General features: G+C 36.3%; 2 protein-coding genes across 4 annotated transcripts in view; one reads left to right on the forward strand and one right to left on the reverse strand.

The window, feature by feature from the left end:
* Positions 1-1,633: 1,633 nt before the first annotated feature.
* FBXO16 (F-box protein 16) lies at positions 1,634-21,031 on the reverse strand. Its single transcript, XM_087922939.1, has 11 exons — positions 20,792-21,031; positions 20,529-20,651; positions 19,182-19,274; positions 13,385-13,420; positions 11,565-11,771; positions 10,100-10,264; positions 8,892-9,124; positions 7,966-8,071; positions 5,898-5,942; positions 2,994-3,219; positions 1,634-2,376 (listed from the first exon to the last, which is right to left on the reverse strand). The coding sequence occupies exons 1-11, from the start codon at positions 21,029-21,031 to the stop codon at positions 2,255-2,257; spliced, it is 1,596 nt and encodes a 531-aa protein (XP_087779065.1). The 3' UTR covers positions 1,634-2,254.
* FZD3 (frizzled class receptor 3) overlaps positions 20,701-25,273 on the forward strand; it is a 29,668-nt gene continuing 25,095 nt past the window's right edge. For all 3 annotated transcript variants that reach the window (XR_015742834.1, XR_015742835.1, XM_026715942.2), the window contains exon 1: positions 20,701-20,988. The gene's annotated coding sequence lies outside the window, so the exon portion shown is untranslated. The remainder of the gene's footprint in view (positions 20,989-25,273) is intronic.

A 25,273-nucleotide genomic window follows, 5' to 3' on the forward strand; every position in this document is an offset into this window, starting at 1 on the left:
AACTTTTCTTGAACTGCCTATAACCTAGTAAAGGGTGGTTCATAAGAAATGTTTTATCAATATTTGCTTTCTATTCTGTTATCACTTTGTCAATATTTGATTCATTTGAATGAGCAAACTTCTTAATCCTCAAAATGTGCACTATTTTATTTACCCTACCCCAAGGAATGTAAACAGATCATTTTTGAAGGTGTTTAGTTACATGGGGACAAACATTTTCCAGCAGTTCAGTTCCAAAATTATATGTAGTAGTATTCAAGAACTTCCCATAGAACCTTGAAGGCTGGATTTTGCGATGGTAATATTTAGGAGAAAGCACTCTTCAAACTAAATTTCTCCTGCTATGTGTTTGGCCTTTCTGAAAATAGAGATATTTATTTACATATGTCTTGCCTTTAAGGTGTGAACATATCCAATACTCCTGTCTCTTCCTATTTTCCTAACAACAATCCTGTGAGGTAGGTTGGGACGAGAGAGAGTGACTGGCCCAAAGTTACCCAATCAGCTTTCATGCAAGAACTCATGGTCTCCTGCTTTCTAGCCTGGTGCCTCAACCATTAGACCAAACTGGCGCTATTGGTCTTCTTCTGATGGCTACATTAGTTCCCCTTTCTATGATCCCTCTTCCTCTTCTGTGGAAGAGCAGGCTGATTATAAAAATTGCAGGCACCCATATGGCCTTCCTTGCATATGAGTTTTTCCACCAGCATCAGAATAGAAGAGTTGCCAATAAAGCTACAATGTTGAAACAGTATTTAACATAACTTGTTCCAGTTTGGACACTTAGGAAAGAAAGACCCTTGACTCCATTTGTTGAGAAAGGTACACTTTTACTAAAGCCAAATGGTTATAGTATAGGAAAAGCCAGATCTGAAGATTCCCATGCAAAGCCACTATTTCTCCCTTCTCCCGAGCCTTACCCCTTGGTCATCTTGCTATTATCCAATAAAGTTCCGATTAATTGTTCTGGTAACAGTTCTACATTTGGTACCTCTTTGGTGGGCGTTTGCTTTTCATTACCATGCCAGTGTCCTTGGATCATTCAACCATTGTTGGCATTCTGGTTCCTGTCACACGCAGGCTGCCATCAAAGCAAAGTAGGGCTGAGGCTGTTTTGATGGCAAATCTGACGCTGACATATAGATGTGTAAATTTTACTTTTCACTTTTCACAAAACATATCTTGTTTTTTCCACCAAAATAAAACATCTCCCAACCCTTCTAGGGAAATCTTAAAAAAATACTTGTCCAGGGCTTTTGTGGCTCTTTTGAATCTGGGTCGGTCTATTTGGGTATAGTTTTTTTTTTAAGTGACAAGCTAATGCCTTTTCCCATTTCATATTGTAGATTTAAAAAAAATCAAATCATTGCTATAATTTAGTTATTGAACAGGTGCTGCTAGGTACTGCACCCTGGATTACATTAAACAGTCAGCATCATAACCATTATTGATGAATTGGTACAATATATTCCTGGTCTATTTGACCTTCCCCATTTTATATCCAAGTTAATTAGCATATTCCAGTGCACTGTGAACATTGTCACATTACAGAATGTTTTTTCAAATAGTACCAGAAAAGCAAGATTGGTCTCCTTCCAAGAAATTTTCAAACCCCATGCTAATAATGGCAGACTTGAAGAGGTGACAATTATTTATTTAATATACACACTGCCTTTCTGCTTATATACATTAAATACTTACTCATCTTCTACAAACATTTGTACATGATAGACAGAAAGAAAAGAGTATGCTTACATTTGGCACATGTCATGATAGTTATTTAACTATTATTATTTAGTATGATTCAACCATATACACCAATTTTAAATATTCCCCCATGTTTCAACTTGTTTTTTTAATTCTGCATTAAGATGCATTATTTTAGTTTCTAAAAACCTTCAGCTGCAAATTGTTTACTCAGTTATCTGTAAATTTCACTGAGTACATAAATAAACCTATGCAGAATCAAGCTGTTGAATCAACCTATAACATTCATCCTCCCAACATTCCTATGAAATACATTAAGACAATTTCCATTCCACAGCTCAGTAACTGAGGCTGGGAAACCATGTAAGGCCACATGGCAAGTTCCTGGCTTCACAAAGTTTTAAAACCAAGATATCTGCTAATTGATTCACTGTGGAAATGGAGTCATGATAAATCTGTCAACTATCTACTTGATTCTTAATCCTTGTCCAAACACCAACTTTGAGAAAGAGGCATTTTACTTAACAATAATTGAACAAGCACTTTTTCATTTGGGAGAATAAGTCAGTAGTGATGCTGAGGTTCTCTTTTCTTCAGCTTCTTGCTCTGCATCAGATACATAGCTGGATGATGGAACTTCCCAGGGTTGACTTTCAAACAGTGGTGATGCTGGAACGTGTTGGGAGATTAAATAATTAAGCTTAGCATTAAGAAAATTCCTACCTTTATCTTATACATTGCATTTAAGAACATACTATCAGACCAGAGACTTATCTAGTCGAGCATCCTGTTTCTTGCAAGGATCAGTCATTTTAGGAATGCAAACCTAAGCGAATTCTCTTCTGCCATCTACAGCAGCCGTCTCCAATCTTTCTGGCTTTGTGGATCATCAGGGGGGCAGGGGATGGCACCGCACAAGCGGCATGCAGGAGCAGGCAGCTCCATTTACACAAGTGGTGGGCACACATGCACACTGCTCACACAAATGGAGCCATGTGTGCTTGCTCACCTGCCAACTGCGCGCATAAGTGGAGCTGTGCATGTGCACCCTCGCCCACTGCTTCCACAGCCCATTTCTGAACGGGCCACGGGCCAGTGATGGGCCATGGCACGAGAGTTGGGGACCGCTGGTCTACAGCATTCATATTTAAGAGATCTCCAAATGGGCTCTCCCTAAAGTTCAAATCAAGGCACAAACATTAAAGGAGGCAACACCTCTATTTCTTGTTCATCTCTCTCATTTTCAACCATCCACCCCATATTTATTTTAAACGAACAACACTAACTTGGTGAACTTCTGTGAGTTCGGGTAAAGGCTTTCTTTCCTTTCTCACTCAGTTTTGGGATGGGCCCTCGAGCTGGTGCAGGACGTATTTCAGCATTCCACTGAGCATTCTGAGCAAACAGTTTAGCTGTTGATTTAGTCAGAGGGTAGCTGTTTGGCTGATGCAGAGCCCAGTTTGGGCGAACTGTCACTTCTGCCTGTGAGTCAAGTTCTGCTGAGAGAGACATCTAGGAAACAAAGTAGATAAATAGGAAATTTGGAACAGAGCAAGTGATGACATTTCTGGTAACATAACATGAAAATGAAGCTTTGACTTCCATGGTTTTAAAATTGAAAAAGATAGATGAACTCCAAGAGGTACCTTGCACTGAGCCTAGATTTGGCTGTTGATTGTCAAGTATTTTCTGCTAAGGGATATGGATAAGTGTATAGCATGGTAAATAATGCTAATTGCTAAAATGCTCTTGAGGGTAGTAAACTCTGGAGCATGAAGAGCCATAATTATGCCAAAATGTTCTCCAAAAATTTAATATGGAATTCAGAAAGTCTCAGCTTTTATGATCCTGGGCCTCATTAGTCATCCATTCCTAAACATAGCGATAGCAAAATCATGAATTGCATGTTGTAATGTCACAATGCAAGCTCTATCTTCTTGTTCTTGTAAGTTACATGCAATGTGCGGAATTTGGGTTGTGATGTGCATTTCATCATTTGCTTCCCTTTGACCCTATAGATATCCTTGATGAACTGGAGGACCCTAAAGGCGTGTTTAGTTTTAAGGGAGTTAAAAATGAGAAAGTAACGCTAGCAGTAGAAAGGTATAGTTTCAGCCGCATTATCCGGAATCTTCCTATGTCCAAGCTGCTGGATCTCCTTAATTCCTCAAGCCCTCTTACAGTACCCACCTTTCCCCAGGTAATACGCTATAATCAATTAATCCATGGATTTTCCTCACGCTTAACAGGAAGGAGGGAGGATAGACAAAAAGGCAGGAGAAAGAAACAATGAGAGGAAACAATTATCTCAGTGGCCATTTATATACAGTATATATCCTAGATGTTTGTAGATACCTGTATTTTTTTAATGTTTTTACTCTTTATTGTTTTTAATCGTATCAATTGTTTTGTAATTTTCGAATTGTAAGCTGTCCAGAATCACGTGGTTGAGTTGGGAGGCTATAGAAATGGAATGAATGAATGAATTTCTTATTGTGAGATATAATGAAGCTATAAAAAATCTTTAAATGAATAATCTTACAAATACATTACAAATATCTGGGGAAAAATGGGTGGGGATTTCCCCCCATATGATAAAAACAGTTTGATCACAACATGATAGGTAGTATGAAGAATCTTGAAATGGTGTTTTACAGAAGTTTGGATAAACTCTAGATTCATGTAAGAGAGACTTTTTTTTTTGCTTTTGTCTTTGCTAATATAAATCCAGTTTGTTCTAATCAGTTCAAAATCAGGATTTTAGTTCAACCCTAACCCTACATTTCCAGTTTAATTGGAAATTAATAGTTTTTGCATTTTCAGAATAGGCCTCCATAATTCTTTATATCTACATGTCTCTGGCTATTACTGTATTTTGGCCTTGGGTTCAGGTTTCCCCTAATTGTTCATTTATTATTTATTTCTTACTTCTATAATAGTAATGTTGACGAACAAGTGTTACAAATAATAACATCTTCATAAATGTAGCCATCTCCTTTCTTTGAACCAAAAACAATTTGGAACAAAAAAAAATCCTTGAACTATTAAAGTACACTTCTGACTCTACATTAACTTTTACTTATTAAAGCAAATTAAAGTTTTGGAAGTCTCTAACTTATCCTAAATATCCTACTGTACCTGTGGATTCTTTTCAAACCCTTGCACATAAACAGATCACTGAAGCTCTGTTTTAATTTATTGTGCTGTTTGTATTGGGATCCTTGGCTTGTTTCCTCTCTATATTAAGAAATAAAACTCAAACTATGGCTCACAGCACCAGGGCCTTAATTCAGATATCATAAAAAGATCATGAAATAAATGTCCATGTTCTGTTCATCTGTCCCTTTTTGGCCAGAAAAGCATGTGATCCAAATGTCCACTCATCTGTCTCATTCATGCTACCACAGAATTGTTTCACATATGGTTGGTTTGGGCTCCTGCGGTGCTATTGGCTCCAACGAGCAGGGGGGTTAGACTGAAAACGCCATTAAGTCCAAACTTTGGATAGGTTATAAAATGCTGCATTTATCTATGCAGCCTGCATGTTACCCATCGTGATGAAAATGTGACAGTCACTTATTCTTTGCGAGAATCCTACTTTGAGACATCCGCAGGAAGCCATTCATCTTTATATGGCAGGCAGGGCATTCTATTATGGCCTGTGATTTCAGACCTGAAATTTGAAGTGATACTTTGCAATACTATTTATTAACCCCAATGATAGCTAGTGCTTAGTAATGCAAAACAAAAAAGCACATTAATCAACAAGACTTATGATTTCCAGTCAGAAGGAGACATACCTTAGGATTGCAGTCTTAATTTATTTATCTAATATCTTCTCTAGCACTTATTATAAAGAGATTGTGGCAGATAAAGCTTGCCTGGCAACAGTTTTTAAGTCTGGAAAGGCTAATGGCAGCATTTCCCATTTCCGTAGCATTTGGTTGAAAAAGCTGGACTTAGAGACAATTTGTGAATGACAGAGATTAATTTGCAATATGACTGGCAGATAGCAATGGAAAGAGCAGCAGATGGGCATGCTGTAGCTTAAAATGTCAACGATTCCGATGCTGCATGACAGGATAGGATGGTTGGCAGAATGGGAACCCGCTCCTGCCTCTCTGCCCCCAGAAACAGAGAGAGCGCAGAATGAACAATGGAAAGCAAATGCTGCAATGGGCTAGATATACCTGATTCCCACAATCTGGTGTTCTTGATAATTCACTGTTAGGATGCTAAAGGAGGAGGAAGTAGAAGCAGAACACATTAATTCACCAAGCCCTGGTAAGGCTCCTCAGAGCAAGGAAAATAGTAAGACACTAGAAGGTGTTTTTTGGAACTTAGTATTCTGTATTATTTTATAAGGTTAATCTTGGACTTGAGCAAGCACATATTGAGGATTTCATTCCAGCATTAAATCAAAAATCATTACTGAATTGCTAAATGAATACAGAATAACTACAGAACTCACTCTTCAAATATGTACAAATGCCAAAATCGTTATGATAGATGGCTCAACAAAAACAGGAACCAAAATTTTAAATATATCTACACTGGACTTTATTTCATGGTGGACAACTTGGTATCCATGTTTTCAGCTTTAAGTTATAAGAAGCTACATTAATAATCATAACAATAGTAGTAGAAGTAATGATGAAAAGCCCGGAAAGGTGAAGATCCATTTTGGAAATACTTTTCCAAGAAATTCAAGATTAAATCTTTAATGGAATAATTTTAGGTCTCATCTTAGAACAATTAGAAATATCTCATTGGTTCCAATATCTTCAAATATATAATTCAAAACAATTACTAAATCAAGATGGAACATTCAGAAACCTAATCAAAAACTAACAACACAAAATTCAGAAGCCCTATTGGACTTATTTAGAAGGTATTACTGGAATATGACACTGAACAAGTGCAGCATCTAACAGAAAGGGTGAAAGTCTAATGCCCAGAGGTACCCCACCAACCAAGAGGCTTGGACTCAAGCTCTCCTCTCTTGTCAACACTGACTGGACAGAGAAAGCAGGACACTACTTCAGCACTATTCTGCAGGCAGACCAGAATAATACTGTACTATGGCTGATAACACTGAAAGAGATCAGTAAGAATCAGTAAGAGATCAGTAAGAATCTTGGTCCCAGTTCCTTTAGAAGTCATTAACCGTCTACTATTCCTGGGTCTGAAATATGACTGAAAGGTCTTCAGATAATCAGGACCCTCTGTAGTCACAATCCACCACTTTCTCAACAAACTTCTCCAAAATAGAAAAAGTTAGAGCCTGAATAAAAATTCTTTGAAGACCTCTTGAGGAAGTGGTGCATCACTGCCCTCTTCAAGACTGCAGTGACAAGACCTCCTCAGTGAATCCATGACTACAGCATGGATCCAATCATCTATCACTCCCACAGTGTACACCAACTAAGAGGGGCAGAGATCTAAAAAGAAAAAAGAGGTAGCCAAGTTAGCACCTGAGGACACTGTTCACCTCCTCAGGATCTATACATTCAAAGCTGTCTTCGTTAAACACACCAGACATTGCTTCTGTCATCTCAAAGGGTCAGAATCTAGCTCCGAGTCATCCTTCTATTCCCCACCAGTCAGCTAGAACTGAAGAAGCTTCTTGGGTAAGAAGCAAAACATTTTCAAGGAAAAAAACTAAGAAACTCCACTTGTCTTTTGAAAACCATCTTTGAGACAACATGACCTAGATTATTGAAAATCTCCATAGATATTCATCTTTTAGGAATTTAGTGCAATGAATGTGAACATAGGCTGGAATCAGATTCTCTTGAATACTACCCTATTATGCATAAAATGAAATAAGGTAATATATCTACTAGGATATTAGTTTTCTATTGGCAGTGCACTGCTGTTCCCATACTGGTAAAGTATCATTAATGAAAGAGGGGGATCACAACTTAATTACACTGTCCAGCAGAACATATAACTTTCATGGCTTTACTCTGCACAGTGATATTTGCCTGTCTTTAAAAGCTGATCCTGAGGATACCTCCTGTGAGTCCTACTCTGCAAAAAATAGGGCCTGTCTTGCCAGCAGTGATAACAATTTATATGCAAAGATTAAACAGCAGCTTTGAGGTCTGATTGTTAAATTATGGGCTGCTATATTCAAACAGCAATGAAATGCAGTGGGGCACAAATAAAGGGGCATTGGGAAAGCTGCCAATAGCCGAGGGTTGGACTCTTCACTGAATTTCTTGGCGTACACAGTCAACCAATCACAATACTTGCCAGAGACTTTGCTTTTCTGAGTTTGTACGTTCCATTGCCTGGTTTCCTCTTTTTCTGAAAGGCTGACTGACTGAGGTCTGGGGTGAGACCTCCTCCTTTTCTTCTGCTGCAAGAGTGGAGAAAATGGATATATTAAAAAAATGCTATAATGGTTTCTTAAGACAGACAAGAGTTGTATTTGTTGATCAAATGATACCCGGACCTGCAATGAGACTAGTTAGGACAAAAGCACTTGCTCTGAAAGACAAAAGCCTGATCTCAGTGAAATTGAGAAAGCATGCACACAGCTTGCACAATGCATGAGGGATTAAAAGCAGATATGCAGATGGTTCAGGATTCTAGAATTTTAAAAATCAGTTGTAATCCATAACCTGGAGTTCGCTTGTTTTGAAAGTGCTACTATCTGTTGGCTGCAAAATGATTTCTTATTTTGCTCATTGTGAAAATATCAAACAATTAAATATCAGAAAATCTTGGTGAGACTTGGGGTATTCAAGGCCTTGCTGCATCATAGATTCTTAGCAATGCTCAGTGTCAGAGACATGAAGATAGATCTAGCACAACGGGATTATATACTCAATGCTTGGAGTTGCTCTATGTATATCTGAAGATGACAACACAACTCTTCTATGACTTTCTCAGAATTCTGGTAGAGCCCAGACTTAGCCAAAACATCTGACCACCACAAGAACTCCTGCTCATATTTTACTGACTGAAATTAGAGTTCTACTGGGGTGTGCCATTAATCTTGAAAGGAAATACATGAGGTAATAGTGAATGAAAGGTTTGGCTTTTGAGGTTAAATAGAATCTTTTGACCAGGTCCTGCTGGTGCAGATGGCAATGTAACATAAAACATAACATTGGTTTTGTTGCAAGAGAAAGACAGACATAGATGAAAATTACTGTAGGAGAAAGGTGTCTTACGCCTGCCTTGCCTGCTCAATGGGATCAAAGTTATCCAAATAGTTGAAACGAATTATATCTGTTGGATGCTTATCTGATGAACGCCAAGGCGGGAGATCTCTCTTTCCTTTGTTTATCTTTCTTCTTAACAGAGATGCTGATTCGAGGACTGACAACAAAGTCTGCTTTATTTCTGGGACCTCTCTTGTTATTGGCTGAACATCAGCCACCACAAAGTCATTTTTTGGTGGAGTCTAAAGAAAGGAAAACGTAAGCAAAGTAAACCCAAAGCTGTTATAGATAGTCCATACTATGCTGAGTCTCTCCTCTAATGTCCCCCCATAGTATTTCTATTTATTGCTTGAAAAGGGTAGTGCACTGGTAGTAATGCACTGATTCATCATAACTCACAGTCTCTCTGAATCTGTTACAGAGACTAAAGGCACAAAACAACTGGAAAAAATGGCTGTTTATTAAACAATGAACAATCCAAGATTATCCCTCCTTAACTAAAGATAAAAACAAAATCTTTTCCCCTATATTTTCTTGTCAGGTACCAAAATTTTGATGCACATTAATTCTGATCACGTAAATTTTCTTTAGAGATCATGACCAGCCATGACAAATATATTTATGTGAAATTGTTTTTAGGTTTTAAAGCCAAACAAGTCGATGGCCATCATTATATCTTGCAGGAATAAATTCCATCCATTCTTTACGAAACGAGTATGCCCAGAATCTCTGGCTATTGAATTTAATTGGAAAATTTCAAATTATGCACTAGAAATATAACTGAGTTGTATTAAACCTGCTCCAGCTTTTTCAACATCATCTGAGAACAGTTTTTTCCAACACTATATAAATTTGTTGGGGAATACAGATGGAGCTATCTCTACACAAACAATGTGCTCTATCATCAAAACATAGACCTTCCTTTAACATTAACATTACTATGCCTTTATATATGTAAACACTTTGAAGCACCAGCTCAGATAGCCACACATGAATTTTCAGGAGATTATACATTTTGTGAGACAGTTCAGAATTTCAGAACAGCATCTAGTAGAATCTTATAAAACTGTTTTGCTTCAATATGGAATTATAAGCCTGAATGTTTCCCATGTTTACTAAAACACCCTTGCATATGGAAATTTTAAACATCCAATATATAATAAAAATATTCAGATTTATTACCCAAAATACTGAATTTCCAAAGGCTCCGCAAATACCTTAGGTTTGGTGACTTGAAATTCTTCTACTGTCTTAATATAGTGTTTCTTCCAGATTCCTTGCTCAAATGGAGTTGGAGAGAAGTTGATGTACCATTCAAAACGCAGACATTTTGGCATCCAGAGTTGGTCAAGCTGGGTTAAGTAGTTCCAGTGCCAATTTACCTGAAAGTGCCAAAAACATCTTTACTGTGTTTCAAAGGACTATATCATAGCAAAAACCCATGAGATATGGAGCATATCCTCCAAATACAAAACACATTTTGACAATTTGAAAACATAATGCTATTTTAACTCAAATTGATAATTCCAAGGAAGTGTTCATTTGAATATATATTCTTTGATACAACCTAGGCTCCTGAACTTTTGAAGTGCTACATTTCATAAATGTTTATCTTCTAATTTGCAGTATGTGGTTAGATGTATTTCCTGCAATTATTTTGGTCAATGCTGCTGTAAGAAGAAACTTATAGAATAACTGCATCAATAAGAAAAAAGAATTATTATGTTATTAAATTGCTTTGATTTACATACTGCAAAGCAGTACAAAGCACTGCATAAGTCATTGGTCTGGCTGAACAAATACTGCATGTTTTCGCAAGCAGTGATCTCCAGAGTTTTCCCCAGCCTTAATCACTCAGTCTCTTTTAAGAGACCCTGGAAGTTTCTGTACATAAAGCAGGTGTTTTATAAAAGAGTTAAGAGTCCTCCCAGTCACCAATAAAGGCTATTTTATAACCCAATCTGATTTGCTTTACATATATTAAACTAAAATCGGCATGACCCTAAGCTAGCACAATTAGCAGTATTCTGGCCAGCCATTACTAGAATTGTATCAATCCCAAAGACTTTAGGATAGGGAAGACCATAATTCTAGCCCATTGTTATTTATTCTGGCATAAAATGGGTCTTCAAGGTCACAACTGAAACATATATTTTGAGAATCCTTTAACCGGACTTGCCAGAAACTAAATTCACAAAGTTTAGAAACTAAATTAGGTATGGTGATGAGCCTAAACAATGAGTTGGAAATTCATCAATGCCACTGTGACTCTAAACTGATCTTGCAATTATGTTCACGTGTTATAAAAATTGCTAGCTGGAAAAGACTCGGATAATTAATCTACTTCCCATGTACCCATCAAGGCATATAGGAGTTGATCAGTCTTAGAGTGAAAACTACACAAATGAAATTAATTAGCATTTCTTTACTCAGCTCATTCTGTTGTCAGAGATTTACCAGTAGGAAATATTTCCTAAACTATAATCAATACCTATTAAGTAGGAGATTTCTTTGTGCCTTTTACGAAGCAGCATAGGTAACTATTGTTTTGCCTCAGCTCCTTTGAAAATGTGAAATCTGTTATCATAATCCCCTTAGCTTTCCCTTCTCTAGGCTAAACCTACCCAGTGAGTTCAGCTTTGTATCTCTCCGCTGCATCCTTTCCAACATGCTGAGTTTTACCTGGGCACATCGGGAGAGACTTCGAGGATCCAGGAAAGAAAAGATGTACAAAGTTAACACTCGGGGAAGCTGGGTGGTGAAATCCAGTGCTTCAATTGGCACTCGATCCTGCAGCAGTTTGAAACAGAATTTCAGCTGTGAAAGGGAACAGTGCTCCAAGAAGTCTGTTAGGACTCTTCGCCTTTGACTGTCTGTCCACTTGTCAAACTGTGGGGAAAGAACAGAGTTGTGATTTTCATAACTTCTGGGGGAGCCATTTACAAGTGACTTTCCCTCATTATAGTTTACAAGCGGTAAACTGCAAAGCCAATTATGAACTTAAGCTAATTTCAAAAGTGAAGGAGATCTCTGCACCTTTCCTTGTTGCAAAGGACACGAATGTCTGCCAAGAATTCATTCAGACCACATTCTGCCTTTAGAAGGATTATATAGGTACTTGTAGACAGTTCATAAGCATAATTTTAAAAAGAATGCATTTTGCTTTGTCCTCAACACAGGGCACCATTCAAAAGTAGACTGCACTTTTTATTAAAATCAGCAACACAGAATCATAAGAGTTGAAAGGAATTGTCAAGCCTCTGCTAGAACACATCCAACTAAAGAAAGCCCACCATTTCCCTCCATAATTGATTCCACATTCAAACTGCTCTTACTATTAAAATATTCTTAACATTCAATCAGAATATGCCTTCCTATAACAAGAGCATTATTCTGCATTCTGTCTTTGATGGCGAACAGGCAATCTTTTTTAAGACACTCCTTCAGGTACTGATATGATGATAATAACTTTCCTCAATTGCTTTGATTGTAACATATTTTATGTATGCTATTGTAAGTTGCTAAAGTAATGTATGGGTAGCTATATAAAAGGAGGGTGTCAACTCCGAATCGAATCTGGCTGAAGCCGTCTTGTGCTGCTTCACAGTTGCCATGCACTATGGGAGGAGGATGCGGGAGAAATAGCTAGAACGTCTCGTAGACAAAGTAAAGAGCTCTCCCATGGGAACTAAGGTCATCCCAATAGGTGACAGTGGGAGGAGGAGCAGAAGTGATTGAGGGAGCCCACCACCTGCTTTGATTGGAGAATGTGACATGTGACACCTGGGGAGGGAAACTTTTACTCTTTTAATTACATGGTAACCAGAGTTGGTTTTCAACTGTGCCAACATGATGTGTCCAATAAACATGTTCTCTGAGGAATGTTCCTGCCTTGGAGTTCTGATTTCTTTGGATGTATTACTTGGAAAGCTGACAGGAGGGAGGGAGGGAGGAGGGAGGGAGGGAGGGGGAGGGAGGGAAGGAAGGAAGGAAGGAAGGAAGGAAGGAAGGAAGGAAGGAAGGAAGGAAGGAAGGAAGGAAGGAAGGAAGGAAGGAAGGAAGGAAGGACACTGAGGGGTACTGGCCACCTGGTTCAAACTCTGTTCCTAAAAGAAGAAAGTCTGAGAATTTCATAAAAGTGGCATGATATAATAAACTTTTATATATTTTTGAAGACTTAGAATACATTGTTTATGTATAGTATAAGGAATAAATAACCTCTAAATCAGCCTTCCCAAATGAATGTCCTTCAATTCCTGTAATTGAAGAATTATAGAACTATGGAAGTAAAAATCTTTTACACTATGAGTGTACCATTTCGGAAATACTCTTAAATGTTATGCTCTTTTTAAAACAATTCATACACTATGTTCTATGGTTAAAAAAATGCTGATTGTAAGGGTTTCAGAGTACTCTTACATTTCCCAGTAACGTCTAGGTATTGTACAATAAATATTGAAGCCTGTGAGATTGACAGAACAATTGAAATAAAAGATGATTACCCATTTCCCCAACAAGTTTCTTCTTTCTTCAAATACCTGTAAAAAAATAAAACTAATTTTAAAATTACCTTTTCTAAGATTCGGTAAGAAATGACTCATTATATTATTAGAAACAATTAAGTAAATGAAGCTGTCAGAGGAACATGATAAAAGAGGCAATTTTAATTTAAGAAATGATCAGAATCCTATCTGCATCAGAAGACCTTGGGCAATACAATTTTCAGTTCAATACAATGATTGAAAAACATCACATGACCACATTATTTAGTGATGGGAATCCAGGACCTCCTGATTGCTTTTGTAACCCCAAGACACACAGGAAGACACAAGAGTCCCAGGTAAGGAGTGCTGGCATGCCACAGAGGGCTGGAGAGCTTGGGGAGAACCAGTGCTAGCCAAAAGTAAATTGAGGCAGGGCTGACATAGGCTGTGCATGGGTGGGAGGTTGCTGTGGTGGGAAAATGAGTAATTCAGGTTATGGTTATCCCAAAGATACTTTTTCAAAAAGCAACTGGACTTTCTTGCTTTTATTTGAAGACATTTTACTTCTTATCCAAAAAGCTGAAACGTCTTCAAAGAAGTCCAGTTGCCTCTTAAAAAAGAACATTTGGGAAAAAAACAAGGGAGTGTCTTGTAACTTTCCCTGCCGGTTTCCTCACTGCGTTTGCCTGTGGGAAGCCAGCAGAAGGTTTGCAAATGGTGATCATGTGACCACGGCTCTCTGCAATGTTGTGAGGTTGCCGGGCAATGACAATTTATAGTCTCAATGTATGTGAAGGATATCAACTTTGGAAAGTCTGAAGTTCTGCTATAACGTGAACTATCTGGGTTCTATCTAATGCAATTCTCCAGGCAGAATAAGGGTTTATTAGAATCACACAAGAATGATCTTAATACTGTTGAGCAACCAGGTTGATTAGGGGACTGGAGACTAAAACATACAAAGAACAGTTACAGGAACTGAGCTTGGCTAGTCTAGTGAAGAGAAGGACCAGGGGACACATGATAGCAGTCTTCCAATATCCACAGAGAGGAAGGGGTTAAGCTATTTTCTAACACACCTGTAGGCCAGACAAGGAATAATGGATGGAAACTGAACAAGGAGAGATTTAATAAGGAGAAACTTTCTGACAGTGAGAACAATCAACCAATGGAACACCTTGCCCTCAGAAGTTGTGGGAGCATCATCACTTGAGACTTTCAAGAAGAAATTGAACTGCCATTTGTCAGAAATGGTGTAGGGTCTCCTGCATAGGCAGAGGGTTGGACTAGATGACTTACAAGGTCCCTTCCAACTCTGATTATCTGTTATACTTGTTAAGAAAGCAGACAAGGACACAAATGATTCATAATTTCCTAAAGTTCCTAAAACTTACCTTATCATTCATGAGCTGATGATTCAGTGGTGTCCAGGTACTCATCTTTGTTTGCATCTTGGGACCATTCAGGTTTTTGGGAGGTGCAAATGCCATCTCCTTTTACATAGAAAAGGAGCCAAAATAATTAAAAATGCCAATAATGATATTTGGAAGTATTTAGCAAATGTAGATTTCAGTTGGGCTTCATAAATTTCATAATGATAAAAGTTGTTTAAAGTGGGAGATGATAGACCCTTATTAGTTGGAGGTGTTTAGTCACAGGCTGATGCTCTAGAATTCCTGCACTGGATAGGGAACTTAGATGATCTCCAAGTTGCTTTCTAGCTCAATTATTATAAATGGACATCCCTCAATCTGTACTCCTTAGATGTTGGAATTATACTTGCCAGAATTCTAAGTTAGCATGTTGGTTGGAAATTCTGTAAGTTGCAGTCAGAAGTGCAACACATCTAAAAAGTGATAAGTTGGGCAAGGTTGAGCCAAATGGATGTGCAACAGTGATCTTGTGTCTTAATTATATCACAATTCTACTGATGCAATGAACTTAATGTAGATCTAATCTGATATAATGTTACGTTAGTTTCAAATACATTATGCTATTAACGTTAATGGCTCATGGTGAAAAACCTTCACAGGTTACCAGTTGTTTTCTTTGGCAATTTCAGTAACTGGTATGTTATATGTATACAATGAATCCAATCCAAAATAACAGCCTCTGTAGTTCCTGCAATGGGCTTTGGCCTATAAACCACTAGTGAAATTAAGGATATTTTAAGTATACTAATTATATGTGACATAAATATTTGTTTAAATGACCCAAATTACCCAAAGAAAACTAAAGCTCATATTTGGCATATAACATAAGCTACTGGATAGGACTCTTGGCTACTCTAGTCCAGCAGTCTGTCCTCACAGTAAGCAACCAACTACACAAAGAAGCCAGCTAGAACCCCAGCAGATTTGTGGAGGGCAGTGGGTGTCCTTTTCTTCTCTTAGCTATTTCAACATTTCCAAATATTCCTCCTAAGTTTTTTGTTACATGAACTTATCATTCTGCTTGTTGTCTTCAGGTCATTCTCACTTACAAATATTTCTGCTACACTACTCTAAAGCACATTTTTTTTGGAAATGCAAGAAATCAATGATATTTATTACAAAATCAAAAACATAAGATTGTTGGACCTAGAAACATAAAAATATCCATGTTACAAATTGCAATCAAATTAGTTATAATTGAGCTGGAATTCTACAGTTTTTGTAAGATAGCCTTGGTATATGCTTGTGTTCTGCTCATGAGTAGTAGGGCTATGCAAAATCTTAGAAAGAGGTGAATTGCAGCACATATTTTTTTCAAATTATGAAAGCAGTCACAATTTTTCTCCTGGCTAATATAGCTGCTTCATAAGTAGTTTGCAGATGCCTCTATATAAAGCTGTTTTAACAATTCAAAATTGTACTTCTATGTATTGTGATATATCTGTTTTGAAGGATTAGCAATTAAGGAATGGAACAACAAGATATATCTACAGTATTTTTAAGTTGTGTCACTTTACAATACCAAAAAGACTGGAATCTGAAGTCCCAATAAACCTCACAGAAAGGCAAGGAGCCAAAGTAAGCTGTTCACAGACATAATTTAATTATATTTAAGAAAGATTAATTGCTGTAATGCTTGTATCATATTAATTAAAGTCATTAGACTGATTTTTTGTATTGTGCTAATCCTGGTTTAACTCAGCAGAAATGCTAAACTGGGGCTTTCAAGATACACAGGGTTTACAAGTAAGAGTCTGTATTTTAAATGGTTGAATAAATCAGAGTATTTAATTTAAGGTGGTAAAATTCATCAATTAATATGTAATCACGGGATTGATTCCATCTTTGTTTTCATACATATTTTTATTAGTCTATGATTTCAAAATATGATGAAGCCATAAACTTTAAACAGTCAATTCTTTTTGTTTTCTCTATAAAATCCATTAGGAAAGGAAAAAACTGAAATGAAATGAAGTATGAGCTTTCTAGTTGGGAGAACCAGAGTTTACTATAAGCTATATTTTAACTTAACTGGAGAGCATACATTTTTTACAGCAGGTGAAATCAAGAATGTAAGAAAAATATTGAAACTTATATAAAACAAAAGAAACAGAAATGTTGCATCAAAGATTTATAAACTAATTCTGAATTAGGAAAGTAGAGAAAGCAGCCTATTGTAGCATCTTCTTGCAAACATTCTGCCCAAAACAACAATTTTGTGATTTGATTTATAGTTCATACCCTGTTATTTTAGTCTCAGTGTTTGCATTTCACTTCTAATTGATAGAGCAGTTTGATCTTAAAATGAGTACAATCCACTTTCAATTATTTCTTTGTACACAGGAAAAGGTTTTGATACACTTGGAATTACTCAATTTTTTCAGAAGTACTTTGAGGTTTTAAAACTTGGATAAGTATATGCTTCCCTTAATTATTATTTAGCACTCATAGTGAATGATGTTATTTTTTTACTATGGCTTTCTGAATAAACCACAGAGACTGAGCTCATGCACCATTCTAAGCTGCCTCAAACTATATTAAGTATTGACATGATAAATAAACAAGTCATTCTCAATTCCTGTTAAAATTATGTTACTTAGGGCTCCCTTATGTTATTAGGAATATCTGTATATGTTCAAGACATTCATTTAGACAAGGCTGGTTTTATGGTCAGATGTTATTTTATGTATTATTGATACTTTTGAAATTTAAATCTTTATGTTCTTTAATATATAAATTTAGGGTTTTTATAAAAGAAACAGTTTAGATTAGATGTCACTGGGTTCTAACAACACTAATGAAGTAATAAAGACTTGAAAGGATTGGTAGTATCTACAATATTTGTTTACCTTACATAAGAGTCCCTAAAGAATTTTCAAATATAGTTAATTCAAATGTATCCCACCTTATGTATACTGTACATAAAGCATGATTTAAACAGACTTTCCTTCTAAATTTGGTCCATGATATATATTTTTTCCTTATGTTCAGTTGTGTTCAATTCTCAGAGACTACCTTCCTTGCAGTTTTCTTGGCAAGGTTTTTCAGAATTGGTTAGGGTTCCTCCTTTCTAAGGTTGAAAGTCAGACACTGGCTCAAAGATACCCAGTAGGCTTTTTGCCTAAGGAGTAACTAGAACTCCCAGTCTCCCAGTTTCTAGCCTGGTATCTTAACCGTTACACCAAAAGTCTCTTGCATAATAAATACAACTGGTAATTTTATATTTTAAAGGATTATTCTACTCTTTCAATCTTTATGTCATTTCATGAAACCTTGTACACTATTCAATGATTTTTTTTCCTGATCCAGAAATTAAGAATTACAAAAAATTGTTATGATTTACAGTATAAGGAAATGTGGGTTTAATCTTTCATATTTCCAGTGGAAGAAAGGAACTTTGCTTATTTATAAAATCAGTGACTTTACAGAAAGTTAAAGGAAGTTTTCTTTCTGGAAAGAAATAACTTAAATTCAATTCACTTCTGGACTTAACTTCAGAATTAAGTTAATTATGCTAATATGAGGAACTTGTTTTAAAACAGCATTTAATATACTTGTATATATTGCAGAATATGTATGGAAAGAAAGGTACTGATTCCTTCATTAATGGAAAATATATATTGAGGGAGAATCTTGAAACCCCTGATCAACTTGTTTTCTGAGCATTCATTAATATAACTATTACTGCTGATTTTGTACTGCTGATTTTTCTTTAGTGAGAATATTTGACGTTATAACCTTATGGGAACCCAGACTGTTGGGGGCAATATGCTGACTCTGTAAACCACTTAGAGAGGGTTATAAAGCACTGTGAAGAGGTATATAAATCTAAGTGCTATTGCTATTATGTTATCTAAGCTTTCAGAACCTAATGTGGGAAAGCTAAAGATGGCTATATCTCATATTAACATGACTAAATGAAGCAGAACCCTTCCCTGTCCCTTCAAATCTGCTCCAACAGGTTCCTCAACCCAGCAAAGCAGTTTGAAGCATGTTTGAGAGAAATCCATTCCACTAGTAGATGTCACAGACAAATATGCTCTTTCTTATGGAGTATCCAAGTATTACTTTGTTGCTTGTATCCTTAAGATTTATATTGACTGTTTCCTAGTATGATTTGATTGCTTATTGTATCCTATGACTATCATAAAGTGTTGTACCTTATGATTCTTGACAAATGTATCTTTTCTTTTATGTATACTAAGAGTATTTGCACCAAGACAAATTCCTTGTGTGTCCAACCACACTTGGCCAATAAAGATTCTATTCTATTCTAAGCTCTTAATCTAAACAAAAGTTCTTTCTTTTGAGAGGTTATAACTTTGGCTTTGAAACTGAAGATTGGGCTAATGCCCAATTCATCAGCACCATGTGAAGCCTACCTGTTGCCAGTTTTCTTTTGACAATAAAAGTGGCCTTGAAAGTTGACAGGAGGGATGTTCTGGTCCCGGTTTTTGACCTACTATGTCAGGTCTCTGAAAACAAATAAAAACAAGTTTTAAAAGATCTATTAATTTAGATATATTGTCATTATTTGTTGAAGTTGGTATTTGTATTTATCCCTCCATAGGGATTCCAACAAAGAAAAAAGAAAAATTTACATCTCATTGCAATCATATACTTGATGTCAACAATGATATGCTAGCATAATTAACAATAGTAAAAATAGCATTGTTATACAAGATACTACTTGTATAACAATTGTTATATACTACTAAAGATTAGAAATATAATTTCTCAAATAAAAGTGGAAAACATTTTCTAGATGACATCTAATATATTTAGATTATTTCCAAATAAAATGTACTTTTTGCTCTAAAAATATTGTGTTCTTTACCAATTGGAAGATATAATAAAACAAAATAAAACTCTGTGCTTATAATCTTTTGTTACTTAATGCGTATTGTACTGAATTTAAATTTGAGGAAGAGTTAGATAATTCTCGTATATGAGTTTGTATATATAAAATTCCTACCCAATTTTGTTTTACACTAAAAAAATGGAGGATATACTGCAGTGTACAGAATATTTTTTCAATATTAGTGATATATAGTTAAGGCTACTATTTAAAATAACCTGATATTGCTAATACTAATAATGAAGATTTCTTTTAAATAGTGACTACCCTAACACCGATCTATATAAATATTTATAAATGTGTTTCAGAAGTAATTATCCTACTCTCCATTTTCTATTCCATCTTTTTTCAGGAATTTGGAGCATTATATTTCAACCCACCTGCCCACTGACACTGTCAAATAGATAAAGATGTAAGACAGAGGCCTTCCAAGATCACAACTTTTGAATCCAAGCTCCTAATCTAATTACTTCTTTCTATTCAATATTTCATATTTCTTTGCAGCATGTCCAAAGCCGCTTACAAAGAAAAAGTAATAATATAATTTCTTATACATATTTTCACAGCATAAAAACAGGCATTGTAACAATCACCTTTTAATCATAGGGTATAATTTCAAGTAAAGTAGGAAAAAAGTGTAGCAGCGTTGAATTAAGAATTGTTATATATGTCAAGATGTGCAGAGGGAACTGTGCTTCTGTGGGGTCCTTGGTGCTCTGGTAAGTTTGTTTTCTTGCAGACATTTCATTACCAAACTAAGCAACATGACTTATCCCATAAGGACCCAAGGCTCAACTCTTTGAGTCAGAAATATTCTCTTCTAACAGCACCACAATTTGGATGATTGGCTTGCCACCACCCAAGCTCTCACCTGTTCTGTTTGAATCTTTAACGCTTCAGCAACGCCATTAACGATGGCGAGGGCGAGAAGGCCATTAAGGACGTGGTTGTCTTCTTCCACAACTCCCCCACCATTCACACTCCACACAACGGCCTAGTCTCTTGTTCAGCTCTCCTTCCTCCACCGCCGCCGCCTGCGAGTTGATTCTCTTCGCCATGGAAACCGTTGCCTAGTTGCAGAGGCCCATCCGAAGCACAGTGTCCTCCCCCCCTTCTTTTGTTCTACCTAGTAACCAAGCAAGAGTGGTGGCAGGGATCGGGATTTAATTGGCTACCCTCCCCGCATTCAAGACTCGTGAGGGGGCGGGGCAGAGTGTGAGGAGAAAAGGCGCGGCGGCGGCCGTTGAGGAAGTTGTTCGCCGGCATATTGTACTCGGTGGACTTGGAGTGGCGGAGGCACCTGAAGGAGGAGGAAAAGGTGCTGGAGGCAGGTACAGTAAACGGTGGCGGAGAAAAGGGACGGGGGTCTTTCATCCTCTTCCTCGTTCCTCAGCCGATAGAAAAGGAGGAATCCTTAATGTTCTCCCAAAAAGAGGTGTGAACGTTCCGCTTTCTTCTTCTTTTGTGTGGAGACCGATTTCTCTCGCCCCCTAGTAGCTGCCCCTCCCTCCCAAGCCAGGCCGTTTGTGTTGGACTACGGTGCCGAACATCCTCCGTCTCGGCAACCAAGGGCGGGATGCCTTCTCTTGCTCGCTCCTTAGGACAATAAAAACGCGATCTCAGCCTCTCCTTGCGCGGCCGAGGGGGTTGGAGTTAAAAGGGCTGCAGGTATCTCCCTCTTTCTCTGCCCCTTCTCTGTCTCTCCCATATTCTCTCATATCTTCAGGTCAAAGTGGGCTTGGCACTGAAAGACGAGACAAATGGAATACATACCTGATTATGCTCTATCTTTGCAGATGGGAGGATTAATGGAGACTTTCAGTCTTTGTTTTCCCCAGTCATTTCCACCACCACCACCACCCCCCATATGAGGGAGCAGTTACATACATCATGAAATAATCGTTATTGCTTATGTGACCAATAATTTTCTTAAAGCTTTTTACATCTGACTGAACCTAGGCCACCAAAGTGGCTGTCAAAAAAAACCCCCACCAAATGTGTGAAATAAGATTTTTAAAGTGATATTTAATTAAAGGTCAAATATTTTAATGTAACTGAGCTTGCCTGTACAGAGAACCTCATTCTGGGTGTGTGTGAGGGGGAAGCAATTAAAGAAAACACAATTCTTTTTGATTTACTATCTTGCCTTGCATATATAAGGAGGAATGTGCAGAATTATTTTCACCAAGGATGTGTTTTGCAGCAGCTAGAAGTAATCCTGGGTCAGAGTTGATTTAGAATAACCTTTTCAGGTGGAAAATAACTTTCCATTGAGAAATTGATATTCCAAATTATCAGTAGTGCACAAAGAAAAACAATAGCTGGGGAATACCTGAAGAAACCTTTTCTCTGAATTGCCTTTCAGTCTTACTGGTGCTGGAAAAGAAATTGTAGAGAGGATCCTCTGATCCCACAAAACAATTTGCCTATTCTTATGATATCTTAACACTGCAGAGATGCTTCCTTCATTGTCCCCATCATAATTCTAGCAGCAAATATATTTTACATAATCACTTTTGTACTGCTTTAATTTCTCCCCAGTAATGATAGAAGCAAGTGTATGCTTCATAGGAAAACTAAAATATTAAATATGCAAAGAAAATGAGATAGATTAGTGTTTTCATGCAGAAGGAGAAAATTGTGAGTTAAATTTTACCGACTGCCCTACAAGGCATTGATTGAGTACTAAGGAACATGTATGGGAAAGTTTTCCATTTCAGTACATAATAGCAGAGAGTGAATTCCTTTTTTTAGTTTATGAAATAATCCTTTGGAAGATATTGTAGGAGAACCCTCTAAGCAAAGATTATTTAATGTGAATTATTATTTTTATTCCAATGATGCAATAAAAGGTTCCCAAATCACTACTTTGTAAACTTTTGGCAGTTAAATAAATATTTGGAAATAGATTCCTAATTAAACAAACACCTTCTCTAATTTCATCTGCAGAATGAAGACCAATATTTTGATTAATAATATTATAGTATTATAGTTACATTTGTATATGCTTCCCTGTTCTCCCTGTTTAAAAGCTATTTTAAGCTAAATTTTCAACCAAAAAAATCCCCAAATTAAGTTTGCCTTTTCACTTTTAGATTTTGTATATAATATTAGCCATAATATTAATTTTTAGCACAAACATAATGGAATGATCTTCTGTAGAAATCTCTTGAGTACTAAGATGGTAGGGATAAGTTGATCTTTACTCTATATCCTTTATTAAGATAATGATCTATGTATTTCTATTCACATTTTTTTATTATGTGAGATCACAGTTGCAGTCAGCATCCACAGTCAGTAACTCGAGATCTATTTGCTGTTGTCAGTTTTGTGAATTCTGCTGTTTGTATTGCTACTTTTATCACCTGTAAACTTCAGTAAACCTTTTTTCAGCCACTGATTCATTTTCATGAACATGCTGAACTTGCAAAGAATCTAGGAGGTAGGTACTGAGATGGTTAGCAGACATTGGTTTAGGCTCTTGACTAGCACTGAGGATGGTGGAAAGCTGTAGTTAACAATCTGGTAGACTTCTGCAAACCACTGATTATTTGACAGGACCACGATATGGGAACCATTTAACTATTGTTTTAGTGCTTTAAGAGATTATGCTTTATTTTGTGCTTCTGCTTTCTTTTAGAAACAAGATAGTAGCCATAAGAATAGAGCAAACCTGAATAAACAGAGTTGGAAGGGTCTTCTAGTTCAATCCCCTGGTCAAGCAAGGAATCCTATACTGTTTCAGACAAACGGCTACCCAATCTCTTCTTAAAAACCTCCAATGATGGAGCACTCACAACTTCTGGAGGCAAACTGTTCCCCTGATTAACTCTTCTCAACCTGGGAAAATTTCTCCTTAGTTCTAAATTTCTCCTTGATAAGTTTTCATCCATTGTTGTCCTGCCTTCAGGTGCTTTGGAGAATAGGTTGACACTCTTTTTTGTAACTCTTACATATTGAAAGACTGTTATCATGTCAGCCCTAGTTCTTCTTTTAACTAGACTAGACATGCCCAGTTCCTGCAACTGTTCTTCATGTGTATTATCTCCAGTCCCTGAATCATCTTTGTTGCTCTTCTCTGCACTCTTTTTAGAGTTTGAATATCTTTTTGGTAATATGGTGATCAAAATTGGACTCAATATTCCATGTATGGTCTTACCAAAGCTTTTTAAAGCAGTACTAACACTTCATATGATCCTGATTCTATCCCCCTTAGTTTGACAATTAAGGAATATGATTTCTCTTTCCTGCTTGTCACTGAATTGCTTTTTCACATTTAAATTGCCACTGAAATAATTTTTAAAGTGGCCATACATAACAAAAGCAGCTTTGTTACAGAAAAATGAATTAAATAATAGCAAATTACAGAAATTTTATTCTTAACATTTGTGGCCTAAATACCTTATATTAAATATGTTTAGAAAATAAAGAAGTTTTAACAGCAGATTAAAATTTGCATCTGCCTCTTTTATTTACTGAGATTAAGACTCAGCATACTGTTATACAGTTGATACAGATTTGTTTGAGTGCGCCAACTGCCATCTTTTTAAGCTAGATCTGTTTTCTAGGCAGAAATTATTTCCTTTGGAGTAAAGAACCTTCATAAGTAAAACTGAGTTTTGAATGGAATGGTAAAAGTAAATGCAACTAGAAAGTGAAGACTAAAGTTACCTTCCTCTTTTGTTAACTATGATTTCTTGGATGTTTCTGTGATTGGTAGAAGGCAGATTGGTACATTATCTTGAATACATTCACAAAAAATAATACAACAGTTTTTACCTATATATAAAACTTTATATTATGCTTGTTATTAATGGCTAGTGGCCATAATGGTAAATATTACCTGCTATTCCAGATTCATTTTGCTCTTAAATACCATTTTCTGTGAAGAAATGTTGGAAATAAGAACATTCTTGGCTTCTCTGAGTCATAAAAGAGTAGATTAAATAATCCCTTTTTGCATCATATGTGAATTATTATATTACCATATCAGGCTGACTATAGGAAATGAGGTTCTAATCATAGATTCCATTCCTTATCTGCAGTCTGAAAAATGCTAAAACCATTATGAGAGGATATTTGTCATTCTTAAATTTTTATAACTGTATTAGTAAAAATGTGTTGTTCTTTACAGATAATTCCTTTATGTAACAGAGTCTCTGTTTAAAGAGAAGTCCAATACAAGTCATCTTAGATATAAGGATTCCTAAAAAAAAGGAAAGACTATCTAACCTTGCCAATAAGTATTTAATAACAGAACAACATTCTAAACTGGCGTAATAATCCTTCACCATACATACCTTTACTAATACTAATTTTCTGTTTAAACAGTACTAAGTATGTTTGAACATGAATCTCACCTGAACTTAATCATTGGTTTTTATTGCTATAATTAAAGCATTATAGTTTTTTAAATATTCATTTTTATCTGATTAGGTATGAAAGTTATAAAATAAGAAAATTAGAAATTAATATAGAGGTTCTATGTCCTGAACCTTCTACTAATAAATTATTTTTTGGATGATCATTAATTTTAATTATCTGCAAGGCCCAATGTATTTCTCTGAAAAAAAGATGTCTTAGTTTACTACCAAAATATATTAAAGAGAAAAGATT

The sequence above is a fragment of the Pseudonaja textilis genome, chromosome 1 (genome assembly GCF_049901715.1).
Source record: "Pseudonaja textilis isolate UNSWEBS1 chromosome 1, rPseTex1.2, whole genome shotgun sequence".
Classification (NCBI taxonomy): Eukaryota; Metazoa; Chordata; class Lepidosauria; order Squamata; family Elapidae; genus Pseudonaja; species Pseudonaja textilis.

Bases quoted from the DNA above. Each gene is read 5' to 3' on its own strand.
- FBXO16 (XM_087922939.1), bottom strand. From the start codon at position 21,031: ATGAAAGACCCCCGTCCCTTTTCTCCGCCACCGTTTACTGTACCTGCC. The intron at 11,772-13,384 runs GTAATCATCTTT...CTTTCCCCACAG, and splicing joins GAAACTTGTTGGGGAAATGG to TTTGACAAGTGGACAGACAG. The intron at 3,220-5,897 runs GTATATCTAGCC...TTTGTTTCCTAG, and splicing joins CACCAGATTGTGGGAATCAG to ATGTCTCTCTCAGCAGAACT.